At 41.9% G+C, this 15,591-nt stretch overlaps 2 protein-coding genes across 2 annotated transcripts in view; one reads left to right on the top strand and one right to left on the bottom strand.

Moving 5' to 3' along the window:
- Positions 1-2,231: 2,231 nt before the first annotated feature.
- On the bottom strand, positions 2,232-4,536 carry LOC308224985 (uncharacterized protein; the record flags this gene model as incomplete). Its single annotated transcript, XM_080625420.1, has 3 exons — positions 2,991-4,536; positions 2,701-2,897; positions 2,232-2,466 (listed from the first exon to the last, which is right to left on the bottom strand). Exons 1-3 carry the CDS (start codon positions 3,147-3,149, stop codon positions 2,232-2,234), a joined length of 591 nt encoding a protein of 196 aa, XP_080481546.1. The 5' UTR covers positions 3,150-4,536.
- Positions 2,456-15,591, top strand: part of CENPP (centromere protein P) — a gene marked incomplete at its 3' end in the record, with an annotated part of 145,552 nt that continues 132,416 nt past the window's right edge. The window contains exons 1-5 of the mRNA XM_080625185.1: positions 2,456-2,721; positions 5,289-5,466; positions 6,327-6,484; positions 6,837-6,925; positions 10,262-10,350. Of these exons, the coding sequence (XP_080481311.1) occupies positions 5,330-5,466; positions 6,327-6,484; positions 6,837-6,925; positions 10,262-10,350 (473 nt within the window). The 5' untranslated portion in view covers positions 2,456-2,721; positions 5,289-5,329. The remainder of the gene's footprint in view (positions 2,722-5,288; positions 5,467-6,326; positions 6,485-6,836; positions 6,926-10,261; positions 10,351-15,591) is intronic.

Raw genomic sequence — 15,591 nt, 5'->3', positions numbered from 1 at the left:
GCTTCCAGCCTCGCACCTCCCGCCGCCATAGGGCGACCATGGAGGAGGCGAAGAGGGAGGTGCGCGTGAAGGAGATGGGAGGGGAGGCGGCGGGAGGCGTCTCGGTGGGAGTACTAAATGGCCCGCGCCACGTGGAGTGCGGCTCTGCGCCGCCATGTTGAGAGTGGGAGACGGGGCGGCCATATTGGTGGCACCCCTGATAGGCGCCATCTTGTGTACGGCACCTGCGGGCGGCCATATTGGTGAGGTGCCATTGGCGCCATTGTGTACCCGCAGTTCCTCCATATGGAGACCAGCCCCTCCCTCTGGCGGCCGCGTTGCCGTGGTAACGGCCGCACCGCGCCTGCGCCGCCGCCATTTTTCGTTCCATGATGGCGCTGGCGAGCGAGGTGTCGGTGGAGGCTTTGCTCCCGTGCCGTTCCGTCCTCCTAGGGCTCGCAGCGCCCCGGGACCCGGCCGCCGCCCCCCTTCTCCGGGCCAGGGATGGAGCATTTATCACTTCTTTGAGCAACCAGCTCCAGCACCTCAGCAACTTCACAGCAAAGAACTTCTTCCTTGTATCTAACCTTGTCGTGGTTTAAGCCCAGGCCGTAAATCAGTACCACGCAGTCCACTTCCCCCCCCACCTTTCTTCCCTCTGCTCCTGGAGAGACGGGGAGGAGAATCGAAAGAATGCAACTCCCACGGGTTGAGATAAGAACAGTTTAATAACAGGTATAACACAAATCACTACTGCTACCACTAATAGTAATGATGATAAAGGAAATAACAAGGAACAGAATACAACCGCTCACCAACCGGTACCTCACCCCTACCCTGCCATGATCCAGCCCTTCCCGGGAACCCTCAGTTCTACATCCTGGGCATGACGTGCTGTGGTATGGAATACCTCTTTGGCTAGTTTGGGTCAGGTGTCCTGTCTCTGCTTCCTCCCAGTTTCTCCTCCTCCCTGGCAGAGCATGAGACTCTCAAAGTCCTTGGTCAGTCTAAACATCTGTGTTATCAGCTCTGTTCTCAGGCCAAAAGTCAAAACACAGCACTGCACCAGTAGAAAAAATGACTGCTACTGCTAAACCAGGACAAACCTAAAGTGCCCTTGTTTAAGTGTGAACCTCTTGCCCCTTGTCCTATCACTATAGTCCCTGATGAAGGGTTCCCCTCCAGCACCCTTGTTTGCTCCCTTCAGATACTGGAAGGCTACTACGAGGTCTCCACGCAGCCTTCTCTTCTTCAGGCTGAACAGCCCCAACTTTCTCAGCCTGCCTTCGTATGGGAGGTGCTCCAGCCTCTGATCATGCTGTCAGATAGGCTGTTCTTGACTTCACTTCTTATGCACTTTGAAAAACACAGTTAAGGACTACTGAAAACCAGAGGGAAAACTGATGTACTTGGAACTTCAGGATGCAAAGCGTCAAGGGCTCTCAAATGGTCACTCTCTTAACTGCTTTCCTATTCCTAACAAGAGCATTCCCTACATAAAAGGGCTTATTTCCAATCCCTATCCTCAGGAACAGGCATCTTCAGCTGCAGTTTTGCTGCTACATATTACACAGGTGATTTTATAACCCTGCAACTAGTTTTGTAACCCCGCGACTTTAGGATTTGTAACACTGCTGCAACAGGAGCATGCTTTACATAAACTCTCCTCCTGGGTTTCCTCTCATATCAAGTCACAATGTTTTTATGGACTTGATTCAAGTGTTTGAAGCACATTTCCTGTAACTTTTCCTACAACGGTTAGAACAAACTTATTAAGTCACCGAGTCACAAAGAACCTTTTTAAGGCAATTATACCTGCTTATTGAAAGCTCCTGTACAGTAACTTCAATAAAATTGCAGTTTAAAGAAAACGGAATGAACATGACAACAGAAGGAAACAGGGTCTACTTTGACCACATCCTGATCTGACAACATTAAATGCATTTTTAGCAATGCAACCCGGCTCAAAAACATAAATTACGTAAAAAAAAATAAGTAAAAGCACATACGCTTTCTAAGATCTGCATCCAAAATGCTGACACTGATCTAAGTGAAAGTTTTCAGAGTTCTCTGAGCAAAGAGAAACAGTTATTTTCTCTGTAATTTCACAGTTTCCCTGAAAACTGAAAACTAAGCCATCTCCTAAGAATAAAGTGTGCCATAAGGAAAAACAAAAACAAAAACACACACACACACACACGAAAGACCAACCAAAAACACCCCCAAAACCACGCAAAAGGAAAAAAAATGTTTCACACAACAAATTGAAAACCATTTTTAAAAGAATGGTTCCGAGTACTTTTAAAGAATGACGCAAAGCTGTTACCCTGATCATCTTGTCTGGTAATGATCTCCGTAGCCAAAACACGCCCAAATTTGCCAAATCTTTCCTGCAGTTCAGCCTTAGACACCGCATGGCCACGCCCTCCAACATGCAAGCAGAAGCACGGCAACACAGTGTACACGACTTTCACAGCCTGCACGACTCTGTGAACGCAGACCAGAGAGTGAAGATCTCTAAAACAGCAGACCTTGTATTTCTAGTGTGTGTGCTGGGCACCACGTGCCAGCAGGGCAGGAGCACAGCACCAGTGCAATGTTCCACACTAACCTAAGAAGTAGTTAAAGTAACACAGAGCAACCCTGTGCCACGTGCAGCAGTTACACCATCTCCTGATTAAATCTACAGTTGAGAGTGCAGCGGCCAATCCGCATGCGTACCTGGGCAGAAATGAAGGCCTCGTAAGTCCCTTCAATTTATCTTCCTCCTTGCAGCCCTTCCTGTCACCCCGGAGAAAAAAACGTCCGCCAGCTGCAGCGGCCAGGTCACGCTCATCTCCTAGTTGCCGACCGGAGCGGTGTTTCGTTTGAACACGAGGGTTGGGTCTGGGGACCGCGGGAGGTGCGAGCGGAAGGAACTAAGAGGAAAGGAGGGGGAGTTTCCACAAGACACTAATGAGAAACCCGAACAGAGAATAAGGAGCTGCCTGACAAAACAGCGCTTTTGGCACCATTTTGAACAGCGAACTCTGGATCTGGCGTTGCACTGCCTGTGTTTCCGGGGAGGGGGATGAATGCGCGGCCGGTGCCCCCCGCCTGGACAGCCGTAGTGGTACCGGCCAGGCCGCGGCGGGTGGTTGGGCAGTTCGAAGCGCGTGTTGCGCGGGCATTTAGCGCGGATTGAGGGAAGTTTTCGGCTTGTCTCTCGGGGTCTGCGTGGTGGTGCCAGGGCAGCCGCGAGCCCTGGAGCTGGGTCCTGGGGCGGACGGCGGCAGTAGTGGCTCTGCTAGGGAGCGCCGCTTCCCGCCATTGCCCTGTGAGATGTGAGGGGTAGGAGCAAAGCCGGGCAGCGCTGCACCTCGGCAGTTCCATCCTTACAAACTGTTGAATTCTGGTTCAAGTTTTTGTTGTGACAGCGTAGAAATTAATGCTTAGCGGTGTACACGGGCAGGTATGTAGAAATGTGAAATGTTTACCGTTAACGTATCGGTATATATGTGTGTGTGTTTCACTTGAGAAGAAATGATTGTTTGTCGTTAAAGTTTTTATTTATTTTATGCATGTGTGTTTTTACGCTGTTTTTGAGGTCATAATTAGTCTTTGAGTCTTCTGCACTGTAGTATAATCGCTTAAGGTAAATACCTGTAAGCAGCATATGTGTTTTGTTACCGTTTTCAAAACGGCTGTTAAAAAAGGAATTACTGACAGTCTGTGGTAAAATTCTGGTTATTGTAATGTCTTTCTTTTCCTCAATGTACTCTTTATTATCACCAAAACTTTCTTCAATGCATCCACTTAAAAAAAAATCTAATTTAATAGGATACATTAGAGGTTTTGAACTTCCATTTCTTGTCCACATGGATATTGTTTGTACTCATACGCTGCAAAAGGTTGCTTTAAAATTTCAGAGGCAGTTACAATGTCAGTGGTTTTCTAATTGTATGTACTTTATTAAATGAGCAAATTTTTAATTTAAAACGTTTTTTATGTTTTCTTATATGTGTTATTCAGGTGTTGTTTCTTATGACCTAAACCAACAAAATCCTATGCCCCCCCATGCATTTTTGATGAACCATGTTAGTGTGGCTCTTACAAATAGAGTTTTTTAAAGCCACATATAAAACTAGATTTTTTTTTCTTTTTTTTTTTTCCTAGGTGAAAGGTATATTGGTATGGAGTTGCACAACGTTTTCCACAGTCCTTTGAATGTGTTATGCCTAGGCTGAAAGTTAGATTTTTTTTTTTTCTTAAAATTTAGGTTTATTTGTCTTCAATTATTAATGAAATGTGTCTGTTTGTTTGTGTCTCTTTATTGCTGTTTACTTGAAAGACAGATTATGCTGTTGTGTTAGTAGGAGCAGGTGTGCTTTATTTAATCAGATGCATCGTTAGGTAAAGTGGTCAAAGCTGGATTCTGTTTCTGTAGCAGTTTAGGACTGCTTTTTATTTGCAGCCCAGCTGCTTGCTATGTTAATTTAAACCAGCTGGATATGCTCCTGGATGAAGTTGTGATTAGTTAAAAAGGTTCTTAAAGAGTCTTTGACGATTTTAGATTCCTGATTTAACTTCTGTATTTAGAAGCTATGCAGTGATCTGTGACTTGAAATTGGCTTACTAGTTATGTTTGGACTCAATGAATTCTTTGAAAAACTAATGCAACGAAACTACATTTTTATCACAATTGCTATCTATATTGGAGGAAATTTTTTTCTTCTTTTAGGTGAAGTCAGAAGTATGTTCATTGTCACATTCTTGCTGCTATGTAGTAGCTGCCAGTATCCCCTGGAGGTGGAATCTTTCCTGTTCATGATGCTTTTAGAGTGAGCTACCGTTTTTTAAGGAACCTTTTTGCATTCAGAATTATGGAACAAGTGGCTTTTTTGGTCTTGTAATGTGTCTAAGTGGGCTTTCTAGGGTTTAAGTAGGAGTTACACTGATTGCAGAGTGCTGTAGTGTTAAGAGCAGAGTTTTATTGCAAGCCTAATTCTGTTTTCAAGTTGGTGGCGGAATTCCTGTCCAATTTGGTTGCTGAGGATCAAGGTTTATATGTTTGTGTTGTCTTCTATTGTAAGCAGCAGTGTTTTGACACCTTAGAATTCTTTATGAGGGTATAAATTACTGTACTTGTTGAAGCTACCTGGGATATTTAAAAACTGTATTTAACAATTCCTCAGTTCTCTAAATTCATAAAATAATAGAGTTGACTCAAGTAGAGCGGTGGGAGAAACAATTGCCTAGTGTTATATTTGAGTTTCTTAATTAATTGGACAAAACCTTATTTTGAATATGGATTATTTCTTTTCTCCTAGGAAATTTATTTTGTTTCATCTAGTAACATTGATTCTGAAAAATGGACAGTGACGTTTGTCAAGTTTATGAAGATGAAATCCAGTCACTGAAAGAGGAAATTAAACTATTGGCTGAAAAGTATGAAGATAACCAACAGGAATCCACCTTTTTTTCTGATGAGCAGATATTAATGTCAATGTATGTTTTTTTTCCACATGTTGGATTAATAATGTTTCTTTGTCAAAATTGTTTAGGATAAGCTTTTGCTTCTCTTAGGACTTTCCTTCTGTTATTTTTATAGTGCTGATCTTGTTTAGATCATGGCCTACATATGGTAAAAGATCACAAATAATAAATAGTTTATCTCTCTTTACCGTCTTCTGTTGATAGTTTGTGGGGGTTTAGGGTTTTGTTTGTTTGTTTTCTGAAAGGCAATCTTAGTGGTCAGATCATGACATCAAGTACATTGCTGTGCAGGCCTTGCAAAGATGTCTGCAAAGGCCGTGTTTTCCATTATGCACTGAAACAGCTCAGTGCCAATTTAATTTAAAAAAAAAAAAAAAGGGTGGGAAGATGGTGATTGGAATTGGGGAGATGGACAGGTGTGATTAGACATATCCTAAGAAAATGCCATGTTTGGGCTTTTTATTTCCATTATTTAACTGATACTTTACAGTAAATGTACACTCAGTATCTAAAGTAAGTAATTTAAATAGTAAAGACATCACAGCTCTTTTTTGTTGTACATTCCTTAAAATAGATACTTGCATCTCAAGACTTATAATAAAGGCTGTGTCTACATGATAGGACACATAAGTATTTATGAAAGTTAAAATAGTTTACTGTTCCTAGTAACATGATCCATCTGAAATGTGGCTTATTGAAAACTAATCTTGGTCAGAAAACAATCAGATCATGTTAGAAGTGCTTTTTTTAAATGGTATTGCTGTACTGATGTGACAAAACATGTTCTTATGTCTTGGTCTTTTGCCCTTTTGATTAGTTTCTTCTTTTTTCCATTCCCCCCCCCCCCCTTTTTTTTTTTTCCCCAATTCTAGAAAATCATTCCAAAGAGAACTCTGGGGAGAATCTGAGCAACATGAATCTGCAGCAGACCTGAAAGCTCAACTTGAAAGTCTAGAAACACATCTCTCATTTTTAATGAAACTTACTGGTATTCAGTTCACAGGTCATTCCAAGAAAACACTGGAAAGAAGTAAGTATTTTTGTGCCCTTTTCTGGTGCTATACTGAGCATACTGTTTCTATTCATTACATTTGAAAAACGCATGTTGTAATTCTACTTTCAATGTTAGCAGAAAGACAAGTATTTTGAAATACATTAGAATTTTCCCTATTGACAAGTAGGTTTTGAGTAAATATAGTACTTTCCATAATGGGAAAGTGAAAGACTGCTGTAAAGTTAGATTTGGTTTCTTTTAACATGTTTAACTTGATTTCTTCATGTGATGAATAATATCAGTTGGTACTTTAAATATGACTAATGGAAGAGATGCAATAGTTGTTGTATAAGAATTCTAATCAAGTATTAACTTTATTTTACAACAGCTAGAAACAAAATGGTGAGGAAGCACAAATTATCAGGGAATTGCTGCTCCCTGTCTTTTCAATTGGAATTCCAGCTTCTTGAAATGCAGGTAAGGATCAATGAACACCTAAACCCCCAACAACCACCAAGCAACCAAAAAAAACTTCAAATGGACGAGTGTCAATACTTCCTTTCCTGAAAATGGTGTTTTGTCATTTTGATTGCCTGAGTCTCCTTAACCTAAGCCTCAGTGGGTTGCTTTCACCCTATAGCAGCTGGACCCAGCTTTCGAATTCCATGTGCATTCAAGCAAAATAGTTCTGAAGGTCAGGTTCAACATTCAGTTGTGAAATCCTTATCACAGAATCATTTAGGTTGGAAATGACCTTTAGGACCATGGAGTCTGACCATAAACCTAACACTGCCAAGGCGAAATCACCCTTCCTTCCCAAAACATGTACCCTGCAGGATGCTTTTGCAGTCTAACATTGAAGTAAAGCACTGGATTTCCACTAACTCTGCCAAATACCTGCTGAGGCCTTGTCCTGACCTGGTATGGCTTTCATCTCACAGCTGTCTCTGATCTCCCCCCAGCACATTCTGTAGTGAGGTATCTTGTTCTAGAGACTGGAAAATTTCAAATCTTACCTCTCTTGAGGAAACTGAGGAAAAGCTTAAACACTACAAACTTGAACATTTCTTTCTTTGCTTCAGTTATATTTCTAATTTGCTTGGTTAGTGTCAGTAGCCATTACATCACATTGCGCTAAATACAGATTTTTTGCAGGGAAGCTCTTAGCTCTTTCATAATAATCTGTTCTTAGCACAGAATTCAAAGTGATAAACAGTGGAAAACAGCTGCTATCCCAATTTGTTATAATATACCCCAATTTTTAATAATATTTTTGACATCAGGAAATTTCCTTCTCCTGAAAACTTGGTTTTCAGCTCAGCTTTAAAGGTATTTTTTAAACTGAATGTGATTGAACTTGATAGTATTAAAAACTGCCTTGCTATGTAAAGCTGTCCTTTCTAATCTTAAGAAAAGCCATATTACAAATTTAGGAAATTAATATTTACATAGTCACATGTGGATTGCATAAGATGGATGAGGTTATTTTGCAACCTCTTAAGCCCATGAATGACTTGAAACTTGTGATTTTACCATGTTCTGGTATAAAACTGTATTTAGGTTTGAGCGTGGAAATAGCTCACATCAATCATGCTACTTGGTTAGATTGATATTTATGTCTCACCTGTATGCTTCTGGGGAATGATGACATCTTTTACTGTCAATGTAGATCAGATGATGTTAATTTACTGGATGTAAATTCATAGCTACATTGGTGCTGCTTAAATCTGTTGCACCACTTGATGGCAGCACTTGTCTAGCTAATGCCTGGAACTTGTAGTATTTCAGCGCTGATGACATACGCTGGAGTAAGAGGCATATAGAATACTAAGTGTATATATTTAGAAAAAAAACACTTCAGGTCAGTAGGTTCTTTGTGGGTGCAGGAGTCTGCCTCTATAGCTCTCAGTAAATTTGTGACTTCAGGCCAGACTAAAACCTGAAAATTTAACTTTTTCATGCCTCTGGCTTCTTGTGTATAAAAATGGAGAAACCTGTTTTCTAAGATACGACATTAATGGTTGTATTCAAAACAGCCTGTACTGAGATCAGTGTCAGCAAGCTAGTGTAAGGTTGCAGGTAGCTTCACCTGTCTTAAAAAATAAAAGACGACAGTTTTTTTTTTTTCTTTTTGAAATGCTTAGTAGGTAACAAACATATTAGTATGCAGCAGAAGAGAAAGGATAATTCTCTAATTTGATCTTAAATTGTTAAATGTCATTCACATTAAAAGCTGTATTCCAAGATACAGTTGTACAAAGAATGGTGCACAGATCAGAGTTCACTCTGACTAGCTTTAAGTGGTTGAGATTATGTCTGTATTACTGTAGTACTGGTCCCTGACTGCCTGACATACTAAAGAACCAGCTGAGATGTACAGTTTTGGCACAGTCAGATTAATGTGTAGTTTATGTTCCCAAGCAAACTAGTGTTTTGCCAGCTTTGACTGCGAGCTAAGAAGCTCCTGTCTGCTCACCATTGTGCATAAGTGAATGTTTGCAAAGATCAAAATGTGAATGAGGAAAACAGGCAAATGCAAAAGCATTGTTTTATTTATTTTCCTCTCATACTGTCCTTAGGTATTAGGAGAGGACATATACAATTAGTTTGAAAATCTGCCAAAATACGTATAAACCTCTTGAGAAAGCAGTTGTTCAAGTAAGAGTTGCTTCCTGCTCAAGAGCTTTCCTTTTAAATCTTATCATTTGAGCCGCTTATTGGAAAGCCAGTTTCTTCAGAAGGTAGTGTGTTAGTCTGTGGGCTACTAGCAACTTCTCTATAACGCCATGCATGTGTTGAACTTTTTGCTCTAAATTTAAAATGATTTTTTCTGATGTTACTCACTCAATCCACTAAACTTTGTAGTGTTTTGGTTTGCTTTTTCCTTTTTTAGTGATGGCAGTGTTAGGATTCCTGTCCAACCAGTACTAGGGATTGCTATGTATGTTTTCATATCCTGCTTGTCTGCTTAGTTTCCATTGCCATTCCCATTTGCTTGTGGTGACTGGGTATAAGAAAAATCAAGTACAATGTCTCCAGTAGAAAGTGAAGCATTTGCTATAGTCTTCAAGCCATGATTGTAAGCTTTTTCATTCACTGTTATCTAACCTGTTACTCTGGTGTCTTCAAGATTATGTAGAAAAAATAATTGTGTTTTTTGTGGCTTCATTTCTACTATATGAATGTCTTTGTTTTTTTTTTTTAATTTTTTTTATATTTTATTTTGGTAGGCTGTTAAATATTTAGAAACATTTTATTTTTACTGTCACACACATATCCCCAAGTAACAGTTATTACTGTAAAAATGGATGAAATTTGAGACAAAACTATAGGCTTTAAAATAAAAAATAAAGGGAAAACTAACAGGATTTTTTTTTTTTTTTTTTAATTTTTTTTTTAAACTTAGGGTAGCATTATTATGGTTTTCAAATGAAACCTTATATTTTAATTTTCTGATATACGTGACAGGGATTTTGCTGGAAAATTAGAAGAGTCTTAAAGAAGTGGAAGTGATAGGAAAAGAAGTAGATGAACCTCTTTTATACCAGATATAAAGGAAGACTTTTTTTATATTTTCTCAATGCTGACAAGTTCAGCTATTATTCCAAAACCTTGTTGCATGAATAATATTGATGCTGTTGAAATGAAAGAAATTGTCTGCACATATAAGCTGTAGTTTAAAAAATGCCATTTTAAGGATTATATTACTTGGTAGCTTTTGCCTGTATTTTTATTTTATATACAAATAAATACCTTTATTTCTCCATGCTAGAGAAATTTCTAACATACTGTGTTGTTCTTTATCTGATCTAGAACAAAGCAAATGTGTCTGCTGCTATTACTGATCTCAGTATTATAATGGAGCCTAGGGGAAATTCAGATTTGGACAAATTTATGTCAAGGTAAGGTGGAGGTTTGTTTTGTTTTTTTTTTTTTTTTTTTTCAAGTAAAGTTATTGTATGGGATATTTGATACTAAAGGCAATACTGAGTTATCATGTAAATTGCTGTCAGCCAATTTTTTTGTTTGGTAATGTCCTGTTAGCCCAACCTAAACTCTTAGTCCTTGTCTGTATCCTTCTGGAGAGAAAATGAAAAGCATATGATTTTTAAGGCCCGAAAGGACCATTACAAATGCATGTTAAATGGAAGGAATTTTAGGATTATCACATGTTTTAGCTGTTTGAAATTGTTTGGTTCAGAGAAAGGTAGAAGATAATCTCAGCTATCACATTTTAATTTATGAAATCAACATGTTAATTGGTTCTCAGATGTGTATGTGAGTTGTAGATATGCAATGTGGGTGACTAATGGCTAGAAGTGTATGTCCAGAACCACTTTCCAGTACTTGCCAGTTTCTAATTCTCTGCTCATCATTCAGTTTCTTTTCTTTGCATCAGGGTTTGTTTTACTGATATTTTAAAAGCAGTAAAATATAGTTTAAAAACTTGGAGTAGTGTATTTGTGCAATGGCTTAAGAAAATGTGCATACTAAAACTCAAGCATATGACCGAATGCTGTTTCTTGATGTTTTCTGGAGGTTGTTACACAGGAGGAATAATGATCAAATTATTTGTCTCCAGTATTCCACTTTGAAATCTGCTAGCAGATCTCTCTGAGGACAAATCTTTTATATCTAATTATTATTGGGTAGTTGACTTAATCCTATTCTCTAAATGATTTCTGTTGTTTTATATTATTTTTAGACTTTGGGAGGGAGAAGGAAGGCAAATGAATGGGTGAAAAGAAAGGTCTGTTCAGTTAGTTCAGGCTTCATTAGTCTGTACTGAAAGCTGAGGCTTTGGAATTTTCATACAGATACACTAAAGCTAGTGGTATAACTGTGAATACTAGTTGACTGCTTTCAAGAAGTAGGGTTTAGAAAAGGAAATTACCCTGGTGGTTTTTTTTCATAGAATCATAGAATAGTTAGGGTTGGAAAGGACCTTAAGATCACCTAGTTCCAACCCCCCTGCCATGGGCAGGGACATCTCACACTAAACCATGGCACCCAAGGCCTCATCCAACCTGGCCTTGAACACTGCCAAGGATGGAGCATTCACAACCTCCCTGGGCAACCCCTTCCAGTGCCTCACCACCCTCTCAGTAAAGAATTTCTTCCTTAGATCCAATCTAAACTTCCCCTGTTTAAGTTTTAACCCATTACCCCTTGTCCTGTCACTACAGTCCCTGATGAAGAGTCCATCCCTAGCATCCTTGTAGGCCCCCTTCAGATACTGGAAGGCTGCTCTGAGGCCTCCACGCAGCTTCTCTTCTCCAGGCTGAACAGCCCCAACTTTCTCAGCTTCTCTTCATACGGGAGGTGCTCCAGTCCCCTGATCATCCTCGTGGCCCTCCTCTGGACTTGTTCCAACAGTTCCATGTCCTTTTCATGTTGAGGACACCAGAACTGCACACAATGCTCCAAGTGAGGTCTCACGAGAGCAGAGTAGAGGGGCAGGATCACCTCGTTCGACCTGCTGGTCACGCTCCTTTTGATGCAGCCCAGGATACGGTTGCTTTCTGGGCTGCGAGCGCACACTGCCCGCTCATGTTCATTTTCTCATCGACCAACACCCCCAAGTCCTTCTCTGCAGGGCTGCTCTGAATCTCTTCTCTGCCCAACCTGTAGCTGTGCCTGGGATTGCTCCGTCCCAGGTGTAGGACCTTGCACGTGGCATGGTTAAACTTCATAAGGTTGGCATCAGCCCACCTCACAAGCGTGTTGAGGTGCCTCTGGATGGCATTCCTTCCTTCTGGCGTATCAACCAAACCACACAGCTTGGTGTCATTGGCAAACTTGCTGAGGGCGCACGCAATCCCACTGTCCATGTCACCGACAAAGATGCTGAACAAGACCGGTCCCAACACCGATCCCTGAGGGACACCACTCGTTACTGGTCTCCAGCCGGACATCGAGCCATTGACCACAACTCTTTGCGTGCGGCCATCCAGCCAGTTCTTCATCCACCGAGTGGTCCACCCATCAAATTGATGTCTCTCCAATTTAGAGACAAGGATGTCATGTGGGACAGTGTCGAACGCTTTGCACAAATCCAGGTAGATGACGTCAACTGCTCTACCCCTGTCCATCAGTTTTGTAGCCCCATCCTAGAAGGCTACCAAATTGATCAGGCAGGATTTCCCTTTAGTGAAGCCATGCTGGCTGTCACCAACCGCCTCCTTGCTTTTCATGTGCCTTAGCATTTCTTCCAATAGAATCTGCTCCAAGAGTTTGCCAGGCACGGAGGTGAGACTGACTGGTCTGTAATTCCCCAGGTCATCCATTTTCCCCTTCTTGAAAATGGGGGTTATATTTCCTTTTTTCCAGTCGTCGGGAACTTCACCTGAGTGCCATGATTTTTCAAATATGATGGCCAGTGGCTTAGCGACTTCATTCACCAGCTCCTTCAGGACCCGTGGATGGATGTCGTCAGGTCTCGTGGACTTGTGTACATTTAGGTTTTTAAGATGGTCTTGAACCAGATCCTCTCCTACAGTGAGCCTAGGGTCTTCATTCTTACAGTCCCTGCGTTTGCCTTCCAAGACTTGGGTGGTGCGGTCAGAGCCTTTGCCAGTGAAGACCAAGGCAAGGAAGTCATTAAGAACCTCAGCCTTCTCCAAATCCCAGGTAGCCAGTTCTCCCGATATCTTCTGGAAGGGGCCTATGTTGTCCCTAATCTGTCTTTTATTTGCTATGTACCTATAGAATCCCTTCCTGTTATCCTTAATATCCCTAGCCAAGTTCAATTCTAACTGGGCCTTAGCCTTCCTCACCTGGACCCTAGCTTCCCGGACAACATCCCTGTATTCTTCCCAGGCCACCTGTCCCTGCTTCCAGCTTTTATAAGCCTCCTTTTTCCTTTGAATTTTCCTCAGCAGCTCCTTATCCATCCAAGGAGGTCTCCTGGCCCTCCTGCTGCACTTCCTTCTAGTTGGGATGCAACACTCCTGAGCTTGTAGCAGGTGATCCTTGAATATCAACCAACAGTCTTGGGCCCCCCTGCCCTCTAGGGCTGTATCCCATGGAACCTTACTAAGCAGGTTCCTGAAGAGGCCAAAGTCTGCTCTCTTGAAGTCCAGGGCAGTGAGCTTGCTGCACGCTCTTCTCACTGTCCCGAGGATCTCGAATTCGACCATCTCGTGGTCGCTGCAACCAAGGCTGCCCTGGAGCGTCATATTTCCAAGAAGCCCTTCCCTGTTGGTGAGCACAAGGTCAAGCATGGCACCTTTCCTTGTCGGCTCCTCTGTTACTTGCAGAAGGAAGCTGTCTTCCACACAATCGAGGAACCTCCTGGATTGCTTGTGCCGGGCCGTACCTTCACTCCAACAGATGTCAGGGTGGTTGAAGTCTCCCATGAGAACAAGGGCCTGTGAGCGTGAGGCTTTTCCTATCTGTCTGTAGAGCACTTCATCCGCAGATTCCTCTTGATCAGGTGGTCTGTAACAGATCCCCACAGTAATGTCCCTCATCGCTGTTCTCCTTTTAACCCTGACCCACAAACTCTCTGTCGACTGCTCACCTGTCTCCAGACAGAGTTCCATACTCTCCAGCCTAACCCTAACATAAATAGCAACTCCTCCTCCCCGCCTGCCAGGCCTGTCTTTTCTAAAGAGCCTGTAACCTTCCATTCCAACACTCCAGTCGTAGGAGCCTTCCCACCATGTTTCTGTGATGCCTGTTATATCATATCCCTATAGACATGCACACATCTCTAATTCCTCTTGTTTGTTTCCTATGGTATGGGCGTTTGTATAGAGGCATCTGAGCCGAGCTGCAGTTGAAGCCAGCTAATTGGCTGGAGCGGCTGGAATATCTCTGCATCGCTCTGAGCATTTATTGTGAGCTTTTTCTAACAGCAGAAGTGTCTTGGAACTTAATAGTAATACTGGAAAGGAATGCGTTGAAGTAGTGGCAGACCTTCTTTCATCCTGGCTTGAGCACTGCTCCCTTGTCCCTGTCTCTTCACTACTATGTGGTTCTTTTCCACATTATGCCAGTATTAATAAGTAAACGTAAGTTTTCATGAGGGATTTAAGATGAATTAAGGCTTTGCTGTTGATAAACAGTCAATTCTTTCTTTCTCCTTAGTTCTGTTTGCACGTACCATCTGCTGACCTTGTCTCAGTGGGTTGACCCTGACGACTTTTCTAAATATCTAACAGCCTTGCCCTTCCCCAGCCCCTTCAAATTCATTTTTTTTCTGTTTGTCTTGTCCTGCTGTCCTGGTTCAGCAGTAGCAGTCATTTTTTCTCCTTCTTAGTAGCTGGTGCAGCGCTGTGTTTTTGACTTTTGGCCTGGGGCAGTACTGATAAAACCAATGTTTTCAGTTGCTGGTCAGAGTGTTTAGTCTAACCAAGGACTTTGTGAATCTCATGCTCTGCCAGGGAGGAGGGGAAGCCGGGAGGAAGCAGAGACAGGACACCTGACCCAAACTAGCCAAAGAGGTATTCCATACCACAGCACGTCATGCCCAGGATGTAGAACTGAGAGTTCCCGGAAGGGCTGGATGACGGCGGGATGGGGGGGAGGTACTGGTCGGTGAGGTGTTGCATTCTCTTCCGTTGTTATTTCCTTTATCATTATTATTATTGGTGGTAGCAGCAGTGGTTTGTGTTATACCTTAGTTATTAAACTGTTCTTATCTCAACCCATGGGAGTTGCATTCTTTTGATTCTCCTCCCTGTCCCTCCAGAAGTGGAGGGAAGAAAGGTGTGTGTGGGGGGGGAAGTAGACTGCGTGGTTCTAATTTACGGCCTGGGCTTAAACCACGACACCTGCAAACAGTGTTTGTGGCTGATCTAAGGCAGTAGATAGGTAACCAGAGTGGGATTGATGTTCACAATGTCTGACAGCAGCCCACTGTCAGATTGACTAAATCCGATTGTGTGATCTCCCTTTACGGCTTGTTTTCCCAATCCCCTTGTTAAACTAGTTATATTTTTTTAAAATCCTAATCCCTGTTTTCCTTGTGCAGTTTCAGGCTTTTCCCAACTTGCTCTTTATTCTGCAGTGCATCAGCTGTTCTTAGAATCTTGATTCCTACTTCTTCCTTCCCTTTGCTTCCATTCTTGCTGTATTGTTTATTCTTTTCAGCCTCCCTACCAGTCTCTCATTCCTTCCTTTGCCTTCTTGGCCTAATC

This window comes from Psittacula echo (genome assembly GCF_963264785.1).
Source record: "Psittacula echo genome assembly, chromosome: 9".
NCBI lineage: Eukaryota > Metazoa > Chordata > Aves > Psittaciformes > Psittacidae > Psittacula > Psittacula echo.
The sequence above is the reverse complement of the archived record's forward strand: the minus strand, read 5'-3'. Positions and strand labels throughout refer to the sequence as shown.